The following is a 23947-nucleotide window of genomic DNA, read 5'->3' as shown; positions in this document are numbered from 1 at the left end:
TCTATAATGAAATTAGTTTTGTAGACTTACAAATTTTGTCAGCTGTAGATCCATAGTCCTTTTCATCTGACATTTCAAATGCTGAAAGAAGCACAGATTTGGGGGAAAAAATAATACATGAACAATATGGTCACATCATCTGTCTTCAGAGGACTCTCATTGAGGCATAAAAGGGCCTGAATATCTCAATAAACATTGCAGCTGCTTGCCCCTTTGAGCGCTAACCTCTGGGTAAAATACTGTAACAAATAAAATTCCACCTTATGCTGATTATACTGGTACATTACTTGCATGTGTGTGCAGGACACAGCTCACTTGTAATATTTAAAACATCTTCTACACCTTTACGGTAATTAATTATGCTACTATGACATGTGAAGCCTGGACCAATCAGAACAGACCATTTAACACAACCAGCCTTGATAACTTTGCAAAAGAACAAACATATTACCATTAATCTGGTTGGAAATAGTCACAAGTGAGAGACAGAGGTTCCACTTGAAATTTAAAAGGATGTTTGTTAATTTTTTTTCTTCAGCAATCTTATCAGTAGTAGAGCTACAACTTCTTAATTATTAGCCCAAATATACTTCTTGCTGAGTCTATTGAGGAAAAACCTTGAAAAACAGGTGGAAATGGAACAAAAGGTGAAGATTTTTTTCACATAGATGTTTCTGTGAACACCATCAAACTGACAGTTTGCGGCTATCTCTCCCATTAAAAAGCGATCTACCTAGGGAAACAGTTTAGTTAGAAGTTAAATTGTACACCCTAGCCTATTCAGTGTTGTATCTTCTGAATAATTTGCCTGGCTTTGTAAAAAAAAAGCCCCCAAAATAATCTTAAAAACCAAAAAGTACAATATTCTTTCCCAATGCAGATCTTTCTCACTCCCACTATCAGTGTAAATACATTATGATCCAGCCAGGTCATCAAAGAAGAGGGGCTTTTTTCTATGAGGCAAAATGCTAATTTCAATCATTTTTCTTACCCTACTTTTAACACTTACTTCACAGGGAGTTGTATCAAGCTAACATGTTGCAACCTTCCAAATATGTCTTTTAAAACACTCATTTACAGATGAGTGTATTTGCTCCATGCTCAGCTCCAGTTAGATATCATTTGTTTTAAAGTCTCTAAAGCTGCATTTATGAATCCCAAAGCATCTTTGGGTCTATGCTGGATAACTACACCAGTACTTTTTTTTCTGTTTCCATACCCAGGTTCACTATCCCACTGTCTGCACGATCTCTCATCTCAATTTCCCTCATCTGGGTGACATCTTGGGGTGAGACTTCCTCTTCCTCTGTCTGAGTCTGTAAATGATGAAACAAAAACACAGAAATACAGCTGGGTATGGATAATTTGGAGATAACTCACTTAACATCCACAGTTAATAGTAACCCATTAACTTGGTCCTTCTTGAGTATACAGTCCGTTCCTTCCTTCTATATATCCTTCATATCTTTCAATATTTAATTCACAACTAATTCGCCAGCATTGCCCTTTTTTACTAGTGCATTTTTTTTTATGTTTTTCAAACTGATAAGATGACTAAAAACTGCTGAAGATCTTAAAACTAGAAAAGCAAAATGGAGACATACATGGTTACATAGTGTTTGTTCTTCTTACTTGGATTGTTCTAACTGGTAATTGCTGATTAGCTGAGCATAGCGTCCCTTGACTTTCATCAGAGCCTGGTGGTCTCCTGCCTCCAGCACCTCGCCATCCTCCAGAACCAAATGTCATCACAAAACTCCAGATACTGAGAGGGAAAGTGAGGACAATCTTGTCAATGAAATCAACACAATACAATGAGCCTTGGACAGTGGACAGATTTCTTTTGGAACATAGTTTTATGCCTGATCTACACAGCATGTGTAGGCACCTCCACCATGCTTTTGGTGGTCACTTTTGTGTTGAGTTGAGTAATCTTAGTAATTACAATTTAGAGCTAAAAAAATGTGATTGATCTTAGACTGCTGTCTTTGTGAGCCCTCTTTTTAGCCTCTGTCTCAATGCTTCATTTCTGCGACCGTCTCTTTAAGGCACTTTCAAGCACTCCTGACAATAACACTCCTCCACTGTTGCCATGCTACAAAGTTGCTGTCATTTAGTTAACTGGTGTTTCTCTATTTAAATGAAAAATTACAAGTATGGCCATATGTAGGTGGTCATATAACATATCCACACCAATTTTACACCCTTCACAAAAGTTTGAGTCCAAACTGTAAATGTCAGACATGAAAGTGTAACTCGAAACTTCTGTCATATATTTCAGATCTCTATGACAACTAAAAATCAATGAAATATATATTCACACGCAATTTAACATCCAATTTTTGGTTATCATTTTTGCTAATCCAATCTTAATATCATCATAATGTTCTGCACAGTTGGCACTATAGACCAGGTACTAAGAGCAGTCACATACAGAGACAGTATCAACGGCAGCAGTTTAGCACAGCTTCCTGAGATGTTAATAATCTTTTACAACAACTGAATGAGAGAAAATCTATTCTTAGATTATATTAAAAATGGTAATGTTAACAATGTTATTATGATAGGGGACTTGAATATGATTGATGAATAGGTTTTAAGTTGGAATGGTGACTTGTATTTAAAAGTAAGTTCTCCAGATTTTATGCCTTTCCCACTGAAGCTGGTGTGTAGCCAGTATGATGGATTTTCCTTTGAGCTCCTTCTTAATGCATTCTTCAAAAATGTGTTTCCCCACATGTGCGTCCACAGCAGACAGCGGGTCATCCAGGAGGAAGATATCTTTATTGGAGTAGACAGCTCTGGCCAGACTGATCCTCTGCTTCTGCCCCCCTGACAGATTCAACCCTCGCTCACCAATCTGCAGAAAAGAAAGATAGCAAGAACACCTCAGAGTCTGCATCTTAAGATAGAACTTTAATGGTGTCGAATAAATAAAGACAGAACACATTTTTGGAAAAGAAAAAAAAAGAGGGAGCGACTGCATTAAGAAAGTGAAAGTGAAGAGAAAGCTGCCAAACTCAAACTTCCAAAGTTGATAGACCTTTTTGAACTTGATGGTTAGTCTTGACTTGAACAATATGCTTTAACAGAGAGACAACTATCCTCATACCTCACATGGTTTCTAATGCCTTTAATCATTTAAACATGATGGTGGATAGAGAGAACTGGGGATGACATGCAGCTAAGGACTCTATTCTGCACTTGGGTGCACAGTTTGACCACTGAGCTCATCTAGAACCCTAAATAGCTTCTATCTTTACCATAATATCAGTGGCTAAACTCCCATAACACTCCTAACTCCTGCCTTGGTTTCCATCTCCCACACATACATTAAAATAATTCCTCCCAAACTCTCGGGTTGAAGAGCAGAAAAATACAACAGGGAACACTTACCTCAGTTTGATCACCATACGGAAGGATTTTCAGGTCAGCTCTCAGACTACAGACATCCACAATCCTTTCATACCTGTGGAGCGAGACAGAAAAATACCTATTAGTCAATCTTAAGTGAAGCCACCTGGGCTGTTTTAGTTTTGATGATCTAGCTAAATAATCTAATGTAGATCAAATTAATATGAGAGAAGTATTTTATAAGAATTACAGCATCAAGGTTTATTCAAAAACATAATTTTGTCTTCAGATATCCTGACACTGTCTTTTGAGCCTTGATATAAATGATTACCATTAACAAGCTGTGGTCTGAAGTTGTAACATGTTATCAAAAGTGAAACAAACATGTCCTTCTCATTAAATGTTATATGTGCTCACTCTCTACTGGTTAAATGCAGTTCATTGTGATAATAGTTTTGCTCGCACAGTGTGTTCTGGAAAGTTTATGAGCAATAATGTGAGCACAAAGTCGCTGCCTACTTAAACTTCCACCTTACAGCAGGCATAAATACCATGTAGACAACATGACTCGTCATAATAATTCATAAAGATACAGAGCAGCAGTTTTCTTTTTGGCAGCCAGCACAGAACAGCTCTCCAGTAAATGATCCACTCTGATAAGAGGAGTGACCTTTGACTCCCTCACCATAGATAAGAGGAACCTTCCCCCAGTTAAATATTTCTCACGTGAGAAAGACTTTCAGAATTTATAGTCTGTGTCACTGCAGTGAAGAGGAACTATGGTGACTCATTAACATTACATAAGGTCTGCCTGTTGTTAACAACTCCTTAGATTGCTTCTACATTCAGTGGTCACATTTATTTGCAGCTGCTCATTTAAAGTGACGATTATCTATATGAGTAAAGCGGTGAATTACTTGGCCTTGTTGAAAGGTTCCCCCATCAGGATGTTTTCTCGAACTGTACCATGAAATATCCAGGCCTGCTGGGAAACGTAGGCAAATGTCCCATCAGCTGAGAGGGAGCCTTGAAGGAGGTGCATCTTTGATATGATAAAAAGAGGACAAACATGAGTAAAGCTGTGTGTTAGAGAGCATCTGTTTCATCTGGTTTAGAGATAAAAAGAGAATAATAATAAACAAAGAGAAATCAGTGGCATCATTCTGTGTAACACTCCTGTTTCGCTATGTTAGATGTGAGCACTAACAGCTAATAATAACACCAAGTCTGAGTCAGAGACTTGAAGGATAAAGGAGAGGCTCACCTGCTCCAAAATGCTGGAAATCACTGACGTCTTCCCACTCCCCACATTCCCACAGATTCCGAGCAGGTTACCCTTCAAGAAAAAAACACAGAGTGTATTAGTCCCCTTACCTGCAGTTTAGTTAACCTGGTCAAACAATAACAGTGGTGAAGCTCACTTTGGGCAGTGTGAAGGAGATGTTTCTCAAGGTTGGCTGGTTGGATTCAGTCCTCTCCTTCTGGGACACCTCGTCCTCTTTGTGTCCATTCACCCCGTTTGCTGAGCTGGGTGACGAGTCTGTCTGGCTGTCCAGTTTAGTCCAGGATAGAGTCGCGTTTTTCACCACTATGGCTGAGTCACTGTCTTTCATCTTTATCATGTAGGGGTCTGGATTCTGGATCATCAGTAATTTCTGAAAGAACCAAAAATTTAAGTTTTAGGTTTCTTGAGAGTTAAATGCAAATAGATAAAGACAAATCATTAAACCTCTGAGGCTCAGAATAGGATGATTCTAAAGGTCTGTGACTGACAGGAGCCCTTAATGTTAATGATCATGATGGTTCTTTTCAACGTAAAATTATTACTGTATCAACATAAAATAATACTTTCATTACACTTACTCATAAATGTGTCTTTTCTTGTTTTTGTATCATTTAGAGTAACATCAACCATTCATGTACCATTCAGACAGCCTCTGTATTGCTAACCCCCCCTCTATTGCTTCCCCCACCCACAGTATGAAAGTTTCTAGATTAAATAACACTTTAGTGTCAAAATGAACAGATAGATGCCCAAAAAGAAGTGAAGTACAAAGTTTGTGTTTGTAAAGTCAAAACACTCTTAATCAAGATGCAGACAATATAGATAAGTATCACTGTCTGATACAGAAGAGCACGTGTGGGGCAGGTGTGTGTCAGGGTAGATGACGGACATCGAGGGAGTGAGGGAGTGAGGTCAGAAGACTTAGGCTGCCTTATGAAGATATGTGAAAAGTTGTTTAACAGGTTTAAATATACTTATTTTCAGTGGAATAATGTTTGTTGGATAAAAGTAGGCAAGGCAGGCAAGTTTATTTATAAAGCACCATTCATACAAGAGCAATTCAAAGTGCTTTACAGAGTTATAAACAAAACAAAAACCAGAGCAGTAATAATCAACACAATCATACAGCAAACGCAACATTTACATTTTTTATGCAGCCAGTTATGTTTGATCTACCCTCTCTCCCTTTCTCTGTACTTATGTAACTTAACATACATAGTAAATAGTGTTGGGTCTTATTATTTATTTAAATTAGGAGGGATTATTATAAATAATCAGCCCCCTTCACTGCACTGAAGTCCGTAACTTGCAGAGTCTTAATGTCCTGCTAGACACAGAATCACAACTGGTCTTGTCTTAACCGAAATGAACCCTTTAATCATTAGATTCGTCTCAGAACTTCTTCCCAAGGATTAAGACTCACACATTGAGTCTTTTCTATGTTGAGTCGCAGCCCGAAGCTGGCTCAGTCAGACCTCTTGACGACCCCGCAGGGTGCCCAACAGCCGAACAAAATCAGATTTTAAAATCTGACAATTAATTAAAAAAATATCTAATTTAAAAAATGACATTAAATGGTAAAACATTGAATCTTAAAGTATGAGACTGAACAAACATAAGCATTTAAACATAAATATAAAAAAATATAAGATCAAGAAATAAAGAACAAAAAATTAGTTTGAAGGTTTAAAAATGGGTTTGCATCGATTAGTGAGTAGAATGACCAGTGTAAAAGAGGAATGTTTTTAGTCTCGTATACTCTTACCACTCTGTGAAAGGATGGATCCACAAGTTAAAGTCCTAAGTCCATACAAACATTAGTTTAGCAGAGGTACGCTAAGTCTTCATTTAAATCAAACAAGTTTAAATAGGCTATTCAAGTATTGATTGTGCTGTAAAATTTCCCTCTGTGTGCTTTACTGTGATATTAATGTTGCAGCTGTTAATATCTCTGCTTCAGTTTATTGCTTAGAGGTTTTTATGGTTGTGCATGTGTCTATGAGTTTAGATTAACAGCTAATCCTAAAAAGAAATACGTACACCTCAAAAGGGGTGTAAGTATAATTTGTCTAAAAAATATGGCTATTTCTCATCAGCATTTATCCAAACGCTGGATGCTGCATCTAAAAAAAGAGTTGCATCGTCTGCATAGGGTTTCAGCTTTAGGGTTGGCATGGTTTGTGGTAGTAATGGCGCTTGAAATGATATCTGAATTTACTGAATACGCCAGGAGCACATTATGGTTACCTCTGATAGCTTCACTCCTCTCCAGTATCATCCCCTTGTGCAAATAGTATACAATCAGTGCTGGCTCCATAAAAAAAATAATGTGGCAAAGGCCAAAATGATCGACTTGTGGCCTTCAAAAGGCAGTGGCTAAACCTACAGGTGACACCAAGAAGACTACCACCATGATCTATACAGTCTATATTCATTACATTTCACCAGAGGGTAAGATGTTAGAGCCCTGTATTTTGTTTTGTTTGTTTAAATGACTTTTATGCAAAAAAAAAAAAAATACAAAAACTCCTAGTAGATCAGAGAAGTAGTAATCAATCACAACTACACAAACAAGCTGATAATAATCCAAGAAAAAAGTTTACCTTCAGTCGTGTCAATGCCACCAGAGCTTCAGCCAGCGTCTTCACAGATAACGGCATCAGACCCAAGCAGAACCTCATGGAGTTGAAGATGGCGATGGTGGTAAAGGCCTGAAAATAAGTAGAAAACTAACTGTCAAACACAATCATACCTTGAAATACTCTCAAGGTAAACTTAGTATAAACAACTGAAAGATAATATTGTAGTAGCTTTCTGTTCCATCCATCTTCTCTCAGCATCTTTAATCACAGCTTTGATTAAAGATGCTGAGAGAAGATCAGTTAAATGTCATAGTAGGCTAGTTGACAAGAAACTCACATCAGATGTGTTGAGACTCAAGCCCAACAAAGTGTGTACGATGAAGGTGAGAACAGTAGCAACAGTAGGGATGATGCCGGTGATGCTGGTGTTCATATTCTGGACGTAGCAGACCTTCTTCAGTTCTGTCTTTTCTTTTTTCCTGAGTGCTGTGAACAACCAAATAACATGAGGAGGGCAGTGTCTGTAACATTTCAGCCCACACTGTCCACTGAGCACCTTCACTGAGCTAATAAGGGATAATTTATCGGCTCAGTTTCACCTATTAAAAGTGCAGTATAACATGATTTCTCTACAAATATTAATATGCAAAAAAAACATCAAATGCATAAAGCTGTGTATGCATATAAATGCAGACAAATTAATTTGAAATTTGTCACACTCAATTGAAAAGTGTGCTTAGATTTGTAAGAGCAAAATTCTGCTTTTATCCCAAAATAAGGTATGTCATGTTTATTTCCATAATGGGGCTGGTGCATGAAGGGGTACACTGGTACACTATGTCTTTGTTTTTTTCTTTCTGTTTATAATCAAAAAAGCCTTTTGACATTTGATGAGGTTAAAGAACTGAGAGATTTTGGATCCATCACTTCTTGTAAAAATAAAGAATGGGGTTCAATGAATCTCTAAAATGAATGAAGCCATGTGTATGTATATAAATAGATATTTTATGGGCAAGTAGAAAGAGAGTTCAAAGGGACTTTGTCACTGTCAGTACAGCTCCCTGTGACATCTTTGCTCAGGTTCCCACAAGTTCAAACATGTGCTGGTCCTCTGAAGCTAGTGAAAATTTGGCTTTGTTAATAATTAAAATGCAATGATGAAATTGAACATCAGAATCTGAAAATAAACCTGCCTAACTTTGTGAAAACCAGGTTGAAAAGAAAACAAATTTAGCTCTCTTTGGGCACAGCAGATACAATTTGAGTGACATCTTCAGCCTCATGTAGCATAAACTGTTGGTATTTATTGTCTGAGTCAGAATAGGAAGCTGAAGCCCTGCTTGCTAGAAGCATTCAATTCATTTGCCAAAGCATTGTAAGTTACAAAAGACTTTCCCAAATGACAGGTAGCAGTTACCATACATGAGCATCATTAGCTGAGATCACTTTCTTTGTTCTGAGCTACTCTGCAATGCTAATGTCAGTACTGTCATGTTGGCTAGGGATGTATCACTACAGAGCTAATCTCCTCACAGTCAAAACCAGCTGTTGAAATATATCATCTATAGTTAAAATATTAACACTGGCAGTCTAAATCAGCTAACAATGGTTGATATTAACAAGCAACAAATACCCAGGATGAAACCAGCAGCTTTACTTATATTATTTCAGACAATTCATGTGTCTGTTGTCTGTCTATAGATATTACTATCTATACGATACCACAAGCTGAGTGAAGACGGAAGTGTTTAAATAAATCTTGTTCAGCTTTCCTATCTTTACCTTCAATGGGAATATTCAGTTTAATGCAATTTATTGAAAAAGATGCAATTTGACCTGGCTTTAAATTCTAATTTTCATTTCAATGTCAGTTAATTTTTTATGACTGTATGACTGTTCTTGACTTGGTAATAATGTTTGTTATAGTGTATCCCCCCTGAATGGTTTCCAATTTTCGTAACTATCTGCTCACTAAACATCATCCCTAAACCACTAATGACATAGTTAGAAGGCTCTTTAATATTAGGGTTACCATGGGCTTCAAGTTTCATTGAGGGTATCAAAACCATGAAAGTTTGAAATAGGACTGACATAATCAATAAGTAGTTGCAAGGATGTCTTTAGTGGTGTATCAGTATTGGACAGTGCTTGATGGTTGCAGGGATTATAGAATTGTTATCAAATAAACCCCAGTGTTCAGCAGCAATGATGCAATTTTCAGCTATACTGAAATATGTTTAAATATTAATTTCTATTAGATATGAATATCTAAGGTAAACTAACATGGCATTTGGAGACAGTCTTGGTTTTTAAACCCAGAGATACGTTTTCTGGGTTTGTTCGGTTTTTTGCAAAGTTCACTTGTTATAAGGAGTTGTTTTTCAGTTTGGTGAAGTTTAACAGGAGACATTGTTAAGAAAAGTATGTAAACAGTAAGGTTTAGAAATGTGTCCGACCGAAAAAAAACAGTCAACATGCAGCCGCCTGACATACCTGCCACCTTCTCCTCGAAGGAATCCTCCCAGGCATACATCTTGATAAGTTTGATACTGTTGAGAATCTCATTCATCGTGCGAACACGGCTGTCTGTTATCTGTATGGCTTTCCATCTGAACCCGGTAATGAGCTTGGCGAGGATAAACTGAAAGCAGAAAACACATATTGTTAGTGACAAACAGGAATGAGCGGTTACAAATCAAATAAAATTAACTTGTGTGTAAAGTAGTCAAGAAAAATACTCATCACATAATACAAAGATGACTGGTTACCATCATTTTTTTGAGATTGGTAATTGTTAAAAAGCTGCATGTTTCTGAAGAGCTGTTTTGAGGCCAATCGGCGGTGGCAGCCATATTGCTGTCGTCCCAGTGTGACGTAAATAGTTTGAGCCTCCTAGCCAACAGCTGCAGTGTTCCCGCAGTCAGTTGAGCTTCTCATTGGAACACTAGTAATCTCAATATCTTCGAAATTTCTGCGTTGAAAAAAAATTCACCCCCCCCCCCCCCCCCCCTACAGTGTGTGCGGTCGAGAAATGAGCTAACCAGACTACACTCGTCTTTTTACCAGGCTGTAAACATGTTTATTTCTGCTGTAAAGATTGTCTTTTTCCCATTCATGTGTATGTGACTTCCCATTCATGTGTATGTGACTTCCGGTGCTTCCGGAGCAAGCCTCAAGCGGATACCCGATGAACTGCAGTTTTTAGCACTTCCGCATTGGACTCATATTATTAGACCAGAGGTTGCCGCTTGGTACAGACCTGAACAGGGATGAAGATGATGAAGATGCAGACTCCCATCAGCGCAGTGTAGCCCAGAATGATGCAGGCATAGATTACACACACAGTAAAGAGCACTGGGGCACAGAGCATGAAGCTCCCAAACAGGACCGATTCAAACAACCTGTGGCCATCGTTGGTCAAAACATTTATCAGCTATTGATGAGACAGGGAGGGAAAGACAGAAACCCACATTTATCATTATTGCATTTCTGGGGCAGCTTTCTTGTATGGGGCCCTGTTCCTAAAGTTGTGAGCACTAAATATAACAGCAACAATTCTCCACATTAAGCTCCAAAACATCAGAAAAGTGTGTGAGAATTTTGAAGTCACCTTTTTTTATCACATTTAGAGCAATATTTGTGATCTTCTTCACATTAATTTTGTTGTGAAAACAAATATTTAAGTTACAATCACTGTTAAATGAAGTGCCAAATCTAAATCTAAATGTGAAAAGTTAAATATAAATATTAAATATAAATATAAATTTTAAATGTTAAATATAAATCTTAATGTTAAAAATCTTCACAGAAGATCCCAAATATTGCCATTAATGTGCTAAAAAAGTGACTTCTAAAATTGTCACTACGTTTTTATGATGGTTTGGAGCTAAATGTGGAGAATTGTTGCCGTTATTTCCAGTGTGAGCAACTTTACAAACAGCGCCCCATATTCTGTAACTCATTGCTTTACATAAGAAACTGTAATGAATCTACCTCTCCCATTGAGATGCCGCTGTGAACCCGCAGAGAGATTACTTTCTGGTAGGCCATTGATGAGAGAAGGCCCCCTTCAGTCTGACAGCTGTACGCAGGTTCATGGCCCACAGTAAGGATATTAGGAAAGCTTTGAAGAACTCAGACGTGAACAGACCCAACGCCAGACCGACCCCATGATACACTGTGGAGCTCCCTGGGTCATCGGTGAAGTTTAAGATCTCATAGACCAGAACAGCCTGAAAGGACAGAGAGGTTTATATTAGTCGAAAAAAGTATTTCATTTTAAACAGCAAAAAGTGCTCTGTTTTGGTAAGGTCAATGTGTATAGGACAAGTTTAAATTAACAGGGTTAAGCTTTCTAAGTAGCCTTTAGTGATGTTTGAAAAAAGGTAATGATTGACTTTGTTCTGGTGATATAAGGGGAGATCTCAAAAAAGGTTGAAGTGGTATAGTTGACAGTAATATTCAGATGAAATTACCGGGCCCAGAAAAGCTGCAAACATGGCAAGGATACCGATAAAAACGGGACAGAATCAGCCTTGTCCTCTGAAAGCGAAAAGCCACTCGAACCAAAGAGGCCTTCTCCAGGCCCACCTTAGCCACTTCTTCCTCCCAGAGTCTGTGCAACCTGAGCATCAAACAAACTGCAAGTCAACACTGCTAGCTTTGTTACTTCTTTACTAATTGAAACAGTGAAACACTAGGACATGACTAGTTTAATGTTGTCATTAAAATAACTAAAGTTTAATTGCATCTGCACAGCTGTAGAGAAATATGGGGCCAACATTAAGAGGAAGATTGTCAGACCTTTCTCCGCTGGTATCCGCTGAATCCAAAGGAGACAGTTTGAGCGAGCTCATGTCCAGCCTGTTCCTGAATATTGCCCACATCATTGGGGTCATCCAGACAAAGGTTGAAAAGGACAGAAAGCCTGCATTGTCCAGAGGGTGGGCACTGGAAATGAAAACAAAAATTATCATCTCAGCAGTGGGTAAAATGTAAGGGAGCCATAGCCAATGATTAATTAAAGTAACATCCAAAAATCTGTTACCAAATGATGTTTCTACATGTATAAATTCAGAGAACACAAGTCATCGGTCACACTAACTTTGGTGAGGATAAGCGAATGGGTTTGAGGGTCTGAATGCTCTGGTGGTATTTTCTCCATAATGAGGGTTGAGCTGTTCTGTCGTTGTTGTCCGTCTCAGTATGTTCAGGATCTGAGGCCATTGATCCAGATTTCCAACGGAAACCATCTTCTGCCTTAAGAGTCATGAAAAATAAACACACATAAAGAGAAGAATCAGAGGAGCAGAGCTATGAACAATGAGGACAAAGTAGATCAAACACCTTCAGAATAAAAACACAGGATGTCTGAAGAACAATAGAGAGGAAATAAACTTGGGCAGTAAAGCAGCATGTGAAAAGGTCATGAGACTTCTGGTGGAAGCTGCTGTTTTTTTGTACTCACGAAAGAGACTCCTTGAGTACTCTCGTTCTTCTCCAAAGAATAGTCCGTTTTCATTTTGTGCTGCATCAAACAAGCAAATATACTGAATGAACATGAATGAATACACCATTTCATTGGCAATCAAGACATTTTTTGTACACTTTCTGTTTATGTATTGTGTTGTGGTTTATATCTTAGGGCTGTTAAATGTGATTAAGTTCTAAAATAATCGCTTTCATTTTTTAAACTGCGTGCTATTTGCACTGTAGTCAAGATGGAACGTCTTCCTGCTGCTGCCATGATGGAAAATAAGGACACCACTGCACTTTTAAATGGCACATTTCTCTCTTTTTCTCTCTCTCTTATTCTCCTCTATCCCTCTTACCAACCCCAACTCAGTCGAGGCAGATTGCTGTCTAACATGAGTCTGGTTCTGCTCGAGGTTTCTGCCTGTTAAAAGGAAGTTTTTGCCTTGTGGCTGGACTTATCTAAATACTGTGAGGTGCAATGCTCATGGTGGATTAAGAGGATCGAGTCCTGTCAGCAGGAGGGAACTGGTTTGTATCTATTAGCACTTTTTTTGGAGTGTGTGAATCGTTACAGACGATTGAAACTAAATCAAAGATACAGAAAGAAAAAACCTGGAACTCCTGAAAATTGCAAATGCTGTCATTAACGAGGGATCACTGGACAGCAGTGAGTAATCAATCTCAGAATAACCGCACACCATATTGACACTGATTGGACATTTTTACATGCACTCATATGCATATTTCTTAATGTGTAACAGTGTTATTCTGTTGAATAAATGAAAAAAACACTGTATTTCACAGAATGAGTACTTTGAAGCTGTCTGAGTCATTGTTTCAGACCACAATGGTGTTGCAGTGCAACGTTATTTAAATAATAAATCTACAAGTAAGATCATAAAGTACATTCCACTGCAGCATTGATTTCCAAATCAAGACACTAGTAGAATTGCTTTACAGCCCAGCTGGAGCAACTCCTGCAAGCTAGTTCAGGCAGGAAACTTCATCTGAACTGATTTCACATTTCACACTTGTGTGGTATCTTAGCATTCATCTGAATAATAAATATAAAAGACAAGCCCATAGAGTACTTTTCCCTGAAGTCATTTCACAATCACCTGACAAAAGGATCCTTCCAATTAGTCGGTCTATTTAAGCTGAAGATTTCCGGTCTCTGACAATGCCACTGCTGCCCTGCACCAGTGCTGCTCTCAACAGCCCTAACACCTCCCCAGCATCCACCTTTGGGTTTAAGATATTATCTCATCACTCCCCAATTTCTGCATTTTATGTTAATCTGAAAGGAGTGACGAGGTTCAGAGCCTGGTGCTGTGTTCATTATGTTTGTATTATAACACAAAGACAAATCTCTCATTCCAATACTTGGCAATAAACCTGATTCTGATTCTATAAGTAGACTATTAACCAGACACAAACTTTAAATAGCATCTGGCTGCCAATACCACCATGTTGCATTCTTCTGTGTAAGTCATCTAACGTTCACTGCAAGTTATTATAAATAATAGAGCTACTTAACTCATATAAATAAAAATCATAACCAATCATGGGGTATACATGTATAATCAAAGTGTTAAAACCACAGTTTGTTTCAACGAGTCGCAAGCCATTAAAAGTGTCATCCTAATACTAAACGTAATATAAAAAATGTACCTGTGTCACATGAACGGCTAAAAAAGCATTACAAACACTTAGACTGAAATAGAATATCAGTGCACTGACACTACTGTGGGAGTTAGCTGATAGTGACTACACCACAGCTCCCTAACTCCTAAAATCAACACAAAAACTGAGACAGACAAACCAACAGCAATCTGCAAGTTAACAATGACACTGCTCTTTTAGTCCTCGGTCTTTAAGTCTTTCTTTACTGACTTCTTTATCACCCCAAACCATTGAAACTTCAGTTAAATGTTAATGTCTCAGTGCTACTGTTTCTAAAAATAGCTCTCATATGGTACAACTTCTGCTTTACATTTGTCAGTGTATGACTAATATATCCGCAGTGTCAAAGCGGGGAAACAAAGTTATTTCTGTTATTCTGTTCAAAACAGTCAGATCAGATGTAACATAATTAGATAATTTGGCTTATAAAATGATTGCATACATCAATAAAAGTATTAAATGTAAGCATAGGAGATACAAATTTTCCTGGACCAAAATGAGCTGAGATGATTAATCAAATATGAAAACACACATCAAGAATAGAAAAAGAGATAAGTGAACCAAAATTAAACTTAAAAAAGACCACAAAAATATACTAAACTATAAAAGTAGATCTAAACTAGTTTAACTCTACTCAGCGCTGGACAGTATCAAAATGAAACAGTACCTCTCTGTGTAGAACGACGGAGACTCACGGCAGCCAGTCAATACTGAGCCTAAAGCTGACACTGGACCAGTGTTTACTGCATGTTACATAAGTTTGCTTTAATAGAGATCAAAGGTTGGCCTGTTCAGAGGTTTCCTCCTCCTTCTGAGGAAGACAATGTAGTGAAATAACCAAAATTACTTCATTGCATAATTTGGACGAGGCTGAATGTGTAAGGCTGAAGGTATGACAAAATTGATCTTTACTCTACTGTAGTCTGATTGATTAAAGAAATTAACACCAACAGTTACATATCATGTTCATTTAATGACGATATGGAGACTTTCTAACAAGCACTTTGGTGAATTGTGATAATGTGAATTGTTTGGATTGTCTTGAAACTAATGTGATTATTCAAAATACTGGTTTCACCCACAGAAACAAGGTCAGTTGTTTAGAGTTGTGTTTCTCTTAATGGTCATCCAGTCTAAACATTGTAGTGCCCATTTCTTGTCTGCAGCCACAAACAGAGACCTGTCTTATTACCACTCTGACAAGCCAAAGCTAAACAGTGTTTATGTAACCTCCATGACCCTTTAAACAGATGCATCCTTTAAGTCCTGTCAAGTTGTTTTAAATCTCTTAAGACAACCATGAGTGGTTTAAGGTCTCCTACAAAGGGGGTAACATGAGCTTGCACATATGAGTCTAAAATCTGGGGTTAATGAGGTCAAGCTAAAAGATCCAAGACAGCCAAAAGCAAAATGTTTACAAAGCAACACAGCAAAAAACTCCTTATGGTCCTTCTAAAGAGGAAAGCCCAAACAACCAGGGTCCTGTATATACTCACGGATGATGTCAATCCTTTAAGATGGATAAATTAATAGATAAAAAAGAGGTTGAGTTTTATCACCATTGATGTCTTTTGCTTGGTTAGGCTTTAACTGTGGTCCTCGGCTGAAGGGACCTAACTCTTCACACAGTTAGAGTTGAATACTTGACTCTGATTGGTCAATCAGGCCGACTTCTAATGTGCTCTTTCTGGAAGTTACTCACAAGACCTCACTGTAGGCTGAGTCACTGTGGCCACATCCACTCGTCCAACGCAGCACTGAAAGCATGCTGGACCCGGGATTGCATTTGGTCAAGCTTGGTCGTAACATCCTGCCAAGTCTGTTTAAGGCTGGTTTTGCAGTAAAAGATAAAGATAAATTTGTCTGTACATATTTATTTCAGATTAAAGCAAATCGGGGCGCTGATGGCCTAGAGGTATAAGAGCCCCAGGCTGTGGTCCTCGTTGCAGGGGTCGCCAGTTCGATTCACTGCCGCGACCATTTCCTGCATGCCTTTCACGCATATCCTGCCTCCCTTCAGCAGTCATATCAAATAAAGGCAAGAAGAGCAGAAGAATATAATTTTTTTTTTAAAAGAAAATCAATGATTTTACTTGAACTCTGTTTGACTAAATATCACAGTTATGCCTGTGTATTTTCTGTAAAGTGAAAGTAGCTGACTCACTCTCAGTCCCTGCCTGTATTGCTGAAATCATGAATATCATTGTTAAAGTTGAAGAGCTGTGCCGTGTGTAGTAGAATTGGTTGGAGCTCTAAATCAGGCATATTAGAATGTCAGGGCACCCGATTATTAAGTCTGTAACTGGCTGACTAGCAGGTTTTGCCCAACAGCTGGTTGGGAACCAATCATTGGTGCTTACCTGTGATGTTTGCGGGGATAAATTTACCTGCCGGAGCTCCCATCATTCTCTGCAGTACTTCCGGGTCCAGAGCAGGTATGAGCCAAGTTGTGTTTGAGTTTATGTGAGATTAACTTTTAGTTTCATTCCAGGACATCGTTCCTTGGTGTGTTTAGTGTGCAGGCAGTACGCGTCGAGAGTGACAAGCTCGGAGTAATGCTGTGGTAGGGTCAAGGATAGCAGAGGTGACCCAAATTGTTTGTAGCATCTATCTATTCTGTGCCGTTTTGTTGATTTATCAGTGGTTAATGCATTATGTTTTCGTTACAGATTGCCAGTGTTGCCTTGTCTTGTGGCTGTTTATTTTGTCTTCTTTTTGCTTATCTTTTTCGCAGCCTTTTCTCACTGTAGTTGTTTTTGTTGAAGCTTGTTAGACGGTTTCTTTCAGGTCTTTGAGGCCTTTTTTTGAGCTTTATGTTCGTTATGTTAAGTTCCGCTTCTGTTTAGTTACAACAGTGTTTCTTTTTGCCTTTTAGTTTGGGTTAAAGCTGAGTTTTTGTTCTGTTACTTAAGACTCTGCTCAGTAACAGTTTTGATAGAGACTCTTCTCAGTAACAGTTTTAATAGAGACTCTGCTCAGTAAAAGTGTGGGAAAAGAACTCTGCTCAGTAACAGTTTTGATAGAGATTCTGCTCAGTAACAGTTTTGATAGAGACTCTGCTCAGTAACAGTTTTGATAGAGACTCTGCTCAGTAACAGTTTTGATAGAGATTCTGCTCAGTAACAGTTTTGATAGAGACTCTGCTCAGTAACAGTTCTGATAGAGACTCTGCTCAGTAACAGTTTTGATTATCCCTGTCCAGTAGCTGCACAGATTATTGCATCAGGCCTTTCTTGTTTTGCCTGTGTGCATTTCTATTTATCATTAGATGTGTATTGTAGTGAGTTTTTCTTGTTTGTAGGTATGACCAAATAATCCTGTGTCAGTTCGGCAGTGGTGTCCTTCTGGTACTGTGACCTCTGAGTATTTTGCATGTCTATTTATTAACAAATTCAATTAAAGATTTTTTTAATAAACTATTTTTGCGCAAATAAAGATTATATTTATATTTTCATAAACATGACTTTTGTATTAATTTGTGGTTTAACCCGTGTTTTCTCAAAGGGGACACCCTTTGTTGAAGGGTCAGGAACTAAAAATAGGATAGTAGTTCATTCTTTGGGTGAAAGTCCTAAGGTGGCGTTGTTGGTTTTTTTTTACTAACACCAGAAGTCCCTCACCAGTCCTAACTTGGTTACAAGTCCATGGATCACTGTGTCTTTAATCAGATATTCATCTGAGTCCTGCTGTGAAAACAGCTAGTGCTAGTGATGCAGAGCTGATCCTAGACTGTGGAAGACTAACTTTACTCATATCAATCCACGGAAAGAAGTTAAGTATGTTTAGGGAAAGGAGAGGTGAAAAAGATAGCAGCTGAATGACAGAGAAGTTGTCCAAACTGGAGACAGCACGTGAAGTACATGCTTCACAGATAATGATAAAGGTGATAGCAGTGTTTAAAGAAGAAAAGAAAAATGTCAACAGACTTCAAAAGGTCAGGGCTGAACACATCAATCAGGTGCTGCAATGATTCATGCAGTCCAATTCACCCTGTCCTACCACACTAGAATCTTAAGAACTTTTCTTGAGTAGTACTGCTTCACATCATCCCGTTTGTTTTTTTTCTTCTTTCTTTCTGTCATAATTACTCATTGCACGTTATCCCATGTCAACTGCCCCAGTGAGGACTGACCTTTATAGAGCCATTGACATGATGTAACACCACCACATAACCCCTGCACAGACTTGAAAGCCTGAGTGTCAACCAATTTTGTGCATTTATTCTGTTACAAAACCATTCTTACCCTGATCCTAGGGTTAGGGTTATGATTCGGGTTATGATTAGGGTTAGGGTTGTGATTAGGGTTAGGATTAGGGTTAGGGTTAGGATTAGGGTTAGGGTTAGGATTAGGGTTAGGGTTAGGGTTAGGATTAGGGTTAGGGTTAGGATTAGGGTTAGGGTTAGGATTAGGGTTAGGGTTAGGGTTAGGATTAGGGTTAGGGTTAGGATTAGGGTTAAGGTTAGGATTATGATTAGGGTTAGGATTAGGGTTAGGATAAGGGTTAGGGTGAGGGTTGTGATTAGGGTTAGGATTAGGATTAAGGTTAGGATTAGGGTTAGGATTAGGGTTAGGGTTGTGATTAGGTTTAGGGTTAGGGTTGTGATTAGGGTTAGGATTAGGATTAAGGTTAGGATTAGGGTTAGGGTTAGGATTAGGGTTAGGGTTGTGATTAGGGTTAGGATTAGGGTTAGGGTTAGGATTAGGGTTAGGATTAGGGTTAGGGTTAGGATTATGGTTAGGGTTAGGATTAGGGTTAGGGTTAGGATTAGGGTTGGGGTTAGGGTTGTGATAAGGGTTAGGGTTAGGATTAATGTTAGGGTTAGGGTTAGGGTTGTGATTAGGGTTAGGGTAAGGATTAGGGTTAGGGTTAGGATTAGGGTTAGGGTTAGGATTAGGGTTAGAGTTAGGGTTAGGGTTGGGATTAGGATTAGGGTTAGGGTTAGGATTAGGGTTAGGGTTAGGATTAGGGTTAGGGTTAGGATTAGGGTTAGGGTTAGGGTTACGATTAGGGTTAAGGTTAGGATTATGGTTAGGATTAGGGTTAGGGTTAGGATTAGGATTAGGGTTAGGATTAGGATTAGGGTTAGGGTTGTGATTAGGGTTAGGGTTGTGATTAGGGTTAGGATTAGGGTTAGGGTTAGGGTTGTGATTAGGGTTAGGGTTAGGATTAGAGTTAAGGTTAGGATTAGGGTTAGGGTTAGGGTTGTGATTAGGGTTAGGTTTAGGGTTAGGGTTAGGGTTGTGATTGGGGTTAGGGTTAGGGTTAGGTTTAGGGTTAGGGTTATGATTAGGGTTAGAACCAGAACTAAACTTAAGCAAACACAACTAGAACCAAACTCATGCAAACTGAACCAGAACCAAACTCAAGTAAACCCAACCAGAACCGAACCAGACCCGGACCAGTACCGAATCAGAAATGTACCAGAACTGAACCTGAACCGTATCAGAACTGAACCAGAACCGAACCATACCAGAACTGAACCAGAACCAGACCAGAACCGAACCAGAACCGGATCAGAACCGAACCAGAACTGAACCAGAACCGAACCAGAACCGTACCAGAACCATACCAGAACCATACCAGGACTGAACCAGAACCGAACCAGAACCGCACCAGAACCGAACCATATCAGAACCGAACCAGAACCGAACTGAACCAGAACCGAACTGAACTAGGATCAAACTCAAGCAAACAAAACTAGAACCAAACTCAAGCAAACAGAACCAGAACCAACTCAAGCAAACCCAACCAGAACCGAACCAAACCCGGACCAGTACCGAACCAGAAATGTACCAGAACTGAACCTGACCGTACCAGAACCAAACCAGAACCAAACTGTATTAGAACTGAACCAGACACGGACCAGAACCGAACCAGAACCGAACCAGAACCATACCAGGAATGAGCCAGAACCATACCAGAACCGAAGCGAACCGAACCAGAACCATATCAGAACCGAACCAGATCCAAAACAGAACCAGAACAGAACCGAACCGAACTAGAACCAAACTTAAGCAAACAGAATCAGAACCAAACTCTAGCAAACAGAACCAGAACCAACTCAAGCAAACAGAACCAGAGCCAAACTCGAGCAAACATTATTAATGTCCTCAGGTTTGCATTGAGAGAAATCAGATGCCTCAGATTTGATGGGCTGATACAAATAGTTCCAAGGGAAACTAAGAGTGCAAATTGTAGTAAGCATGTGCTTTAGTGATGGGAAGTTCGGCTCTTTTTAGAGAGCCGGCCTTTTTCAACTTGGCTACCAAAGAACAGCCGGCTCTTTCGATTCCCAGACGGCTCCTAATTTAGGCTCTTTTGTAGCCGTATATTTTACCTTCATTTTGCAAGTACTAATGGTTTGTGTTGAAAACCCTTTTAGGTACGGGGTTTTTATGAGAAGACTTATAATTGACCAATTTTGTGCATTTATTCTGTTACAAAACCATTCTTACAAAAAAAAAACCAAAAAGAGCGACACAGCTGAACAGAAACTCCACGTTGTAGACATCGCTGATCATAATAGACATCGCCATGCAGGAAGACAGTTTACATTTTTTTAAATCTCTGAGAGATCTTCAAATACAGAGTGCGTCTTTACACCGGTGCGTTTTTTTCAGAGTTTATGGTAACTCAAATAAAAAACGTGACATTTCCTTTGTTTTATATCGACCACTTAGCAGGATGAATATCATGATTAAGCAGGTATATTTTGAGTCTGAGTTGAGTTGAGAAACATTTGTGGCCATTTTTGTCATTCAGTTCTATTTAGGTCATTAAAGCACTGATCCTCTGATCATTATTATTATTTAATTATTTCAGTAAGGCAGCTTCCTGATTCCTTTGCTGGCTCTTTTTTTCTTAGCTCATTTTATATTTTTTGAGAAAAGAGAAAGCTGAGATGTTGCCCATCATTGTTACTTGGTTGCACTAATAAAGTGAAGTGCTGTACATCTGTGGTTGCATTATTCTATTATCAATTTGCCATAATTTTTAAGAATGTAAGAGATGATTTCATTGATAGCCATAGACTACATGTCTTTCAATGTAGACTTCCACTGAGAGGAACATATTAGACTATTTAGGAACTAAATTAGGAACTAAATTAGACTGTCATACCAGCTTGATCATCAATGAAAATGTCCTGGAAATGTCCTGGAAAATGATCTCTGGAAAAGAGTGGGAACCCTGCTGGGAACACACAACAGGAGAAAGTCGCTCACATCCTTATGCTTGCCCATGTTGTCCTGCTTCCTAAAAGGACAAAGTGTTAACTTGCTTCCTAAAACATTCCACCCACTGACTGGTGCCAATGGGCCTCATTCACTAATAAATGCGTAGAAATGTTCTTACTCTGCGCATAAAATAAGTGCTAACTCAAAATCACTGTCGGATTCATGGCACGTGCGTACCAGCCAATTTTGTTCTCACCACCTTGCGTATATTAGTGAATCAGAATAATTCTTAATCGACAGGCGCGTACCCGCAACCTGCAATCAGCTACCACGCCCCAATATATCCATATAAGGACATCTGTTCGGTGCATCAAGACGCTGAATTTCATCTTGGAAGAAATAGAGGTGATTGTTTCGGCGGTTGAGGCAAGAAAACCAACACTTTTCCGAAGCGTATCAGCAGGAGTCACCATGAACCCCCTCCACACCAAACAAATATTACACAATAAAAAAAGATTCGGTATCGCACCAATGTTACAGGCGGAACACATGCGTGTGGCACTTGGTTCTAGTCCCTTAGAGCGCTAAGGGACTCATGTTGAGTGTAAACAGCCAAACAGCTGCTGTCAGTCTGCATTTTGATATAGTACACAATAGTATATATGTCTAGTATATAGGGATGCACTGATGTTTTGCAAGTTTGTTCTCAGCCGGTCCTCGCCCTTCTTTTGTCAGGGTTGAATGTGTCCCTTTGACAACACCCTTGGCCCCAGCCTGACCCCCCCAGTAAAATTGGTCTAGAACCACCACTGTTAAAGGCGACATGTCACGCTTTTTTCATCAATATATATTGGTCTAAGAGGTCCCCAAAACATGTCTATAAAGTTTATGCTCAAAAAAACACTTTGAAATCAGATTTTGGCATGCCTGAAAAGCCCTCTTCTTCAGCCCTCCTCAGAACGGTCTGTTTTCTCTCTGACCACGCCCCCTGAGGAAGTGGATGTGCCCTCGGCTCTCCGGCACGTTGATCTAATGTTTACATGTTGGTTGAATATACACGGCTGCTCACAGATCGCTTTACTTCAACCCTCTGAATCTGATCCAGAATCTGATCCTGACGGAGAGGCGCCTGTAGCAGGACCTTTCTGAACGATTGGTCACAGATTTAGTGTTTATTGTTTTATTTGTCAGTATGTAGACGTGTGTCTTGGTACACAGCTACGACATGTAGCTATGTGGCTATGCTAACTAGCACTAGCACTTATCCATGATAAGTAAAAATCATCCACTATATCTTCAAATCTGCAGACGTGGGGAGTAAAACCGACCTTTGTGTTTATTAAGACAGCCTACAACTAGCATGCCTCCCTCCCAAGCTCCTTGTTAGCACACATTTGTGCAGGTAATGAAAAACGGAGAAGTTGAGTTGTATTTTATACAGTCTATGGGCTGAACAAGCTCCGAGCTCTGACCTCCGTGACAGACCGGATATTGTTGTGACGTAACAAAAACATGGAAGTCTGAAACGGCTCGTTTCAGCACACATTTACAGAAAGGTGTAGAAATCAAAACAGGGGCAAATGGATTTTTTTTCATTCTCGGGGGGTTTGTAGACATGCCAGGGACACATATTTCAGGTAGAGAACCATTAAAAAGTCGATTTTGCATGATATGTCACCTTTAATGCTGTGTCTCCTGAGGTTCGCACCGTGGCTCAGGTTAAGAAAAAAAGGTTTGATATTTAAGTGGACGCAAAAAAAAAGACTAGCAGAACAGAGACGAAGGAAGGAAACTGGAGGAGGACAAGGACCATCTGATCTGACAGCTCAGGGTTAAAAAATGCCTGCGATTATTGGAGACACCTCCATATCAGGAATATGTTCCCAAAACAAGGGATAAAGTGATGATATTCATCCGTAGCCTAATGGTAATTGATTTAATGCAATGAACACAGCACGCCAGGATTTTCTTGCACACTTTCTCTGGGGCGTAAGGTAACTTGCCATCAGCTGTGTCCAAACACATCCAACGAGCCTTCAGCAGCCCAAATGTGCGCTCTCATACAGCAAACGTGTGCATGGACGTTGTTATAGCGCACCTCTTAGGGGGGGATAGAGACTTAAGCTAAATATAACATAAAATATGCTGACCAACTAGCCATCCCTTTCTTAGTGCAGGGGTTCCCAAAGTGGGGGTCCGGACCCCCTGGGGGGTTGCGAGACACAAATGGGGGGTCATGAGATGTCTTCCAAAATTATTTTTTTTAAATTGTATAAAATAGTACATTTTACCCATTATAATTAAAAAAATATTGACAAAAATAGTATCTAACCTTGAAATCATGCCATGAAAATATAAAATGTGATGAGTTTTCTGACATTCTTTTTGCC

The 23947-nt window shown here is 39.1% G+C and overlaps 1 protein-coding gene across 1 annotated transcript in view; it reads right to left on the bottom strand.

Moving 5' to 3' along the window:
* The window catches only part of LOC117810127 (multidrug resistance-associated protein 9-like), a 31886-nt gene that overhangs the window by 6332 nt on the left and 1607 nt on the right, over positions 1 to 23947 (bottom strand). Inside the window, 21 exon segments of the mRNA XM_034679747.1 lie at positions 31 to 81; positions 1220 to 1309; positions 1631 to 1744; positions 1747 to 1765; position 2205; positions 2658 to 2860; positions 3397 to 3469; positions 4272 to 4396; positions 4619 to 4690; positions 4776 to 5009; positions 7243 to 7350; positions 7559 to 7707; positions 9715 to 9862; positions 10481 to 10654; positions 11215 to 11277; positions 11280 to 11453; positions 11697 to 11741; positions 11743 to 11845; positions 12025 to 12171; positions 12326 to 12480; positions 12689 to 12748. Coding sequence (XP_034535638.1) covers positions 31 to 81; positions 1220 to 1309; positions 1631 to 1744; positions 1747 to 1765; position 2205; positions 2658 to 2860; positions 3397 to 3469; positions 4272 to 4396; positions 4619 to 4690; positions 4776 to 5009; positions 7243 to 7350; positions 7559 to 7707; positions 9715 to 9862; positions 10481 to 10654; positions 11215 to 11277; positions 11280 to 11453; positions 11697 to 11741; positions 11743 to 11845; positions 12025 to 12171; positions 12326 to 12480; positions 12689 to 12742 — 2302 coding nt within the window. The 5' untranslated portion in view covers positions 12743 to 12748.

This window comes from Notolabrus celidotus, chromosome 3 (genome assembly GCF_009762535.1).
Source record: "Notolabrus celidotus isolate fNotCel1 chromosome 3, fNotCel1.pri, whole genome shotgun sequence".
NCBI classification, from domain to species: domain Eukaryota; kingdom Metazoa; phylum Chordata; class Actinopteri; order Labriformes; family Labridae; genus Notolabrus; species Notolabrus celidotus.
This window is presented reverse-complemented; position numbering and strand designations above follow the sequence as displayed.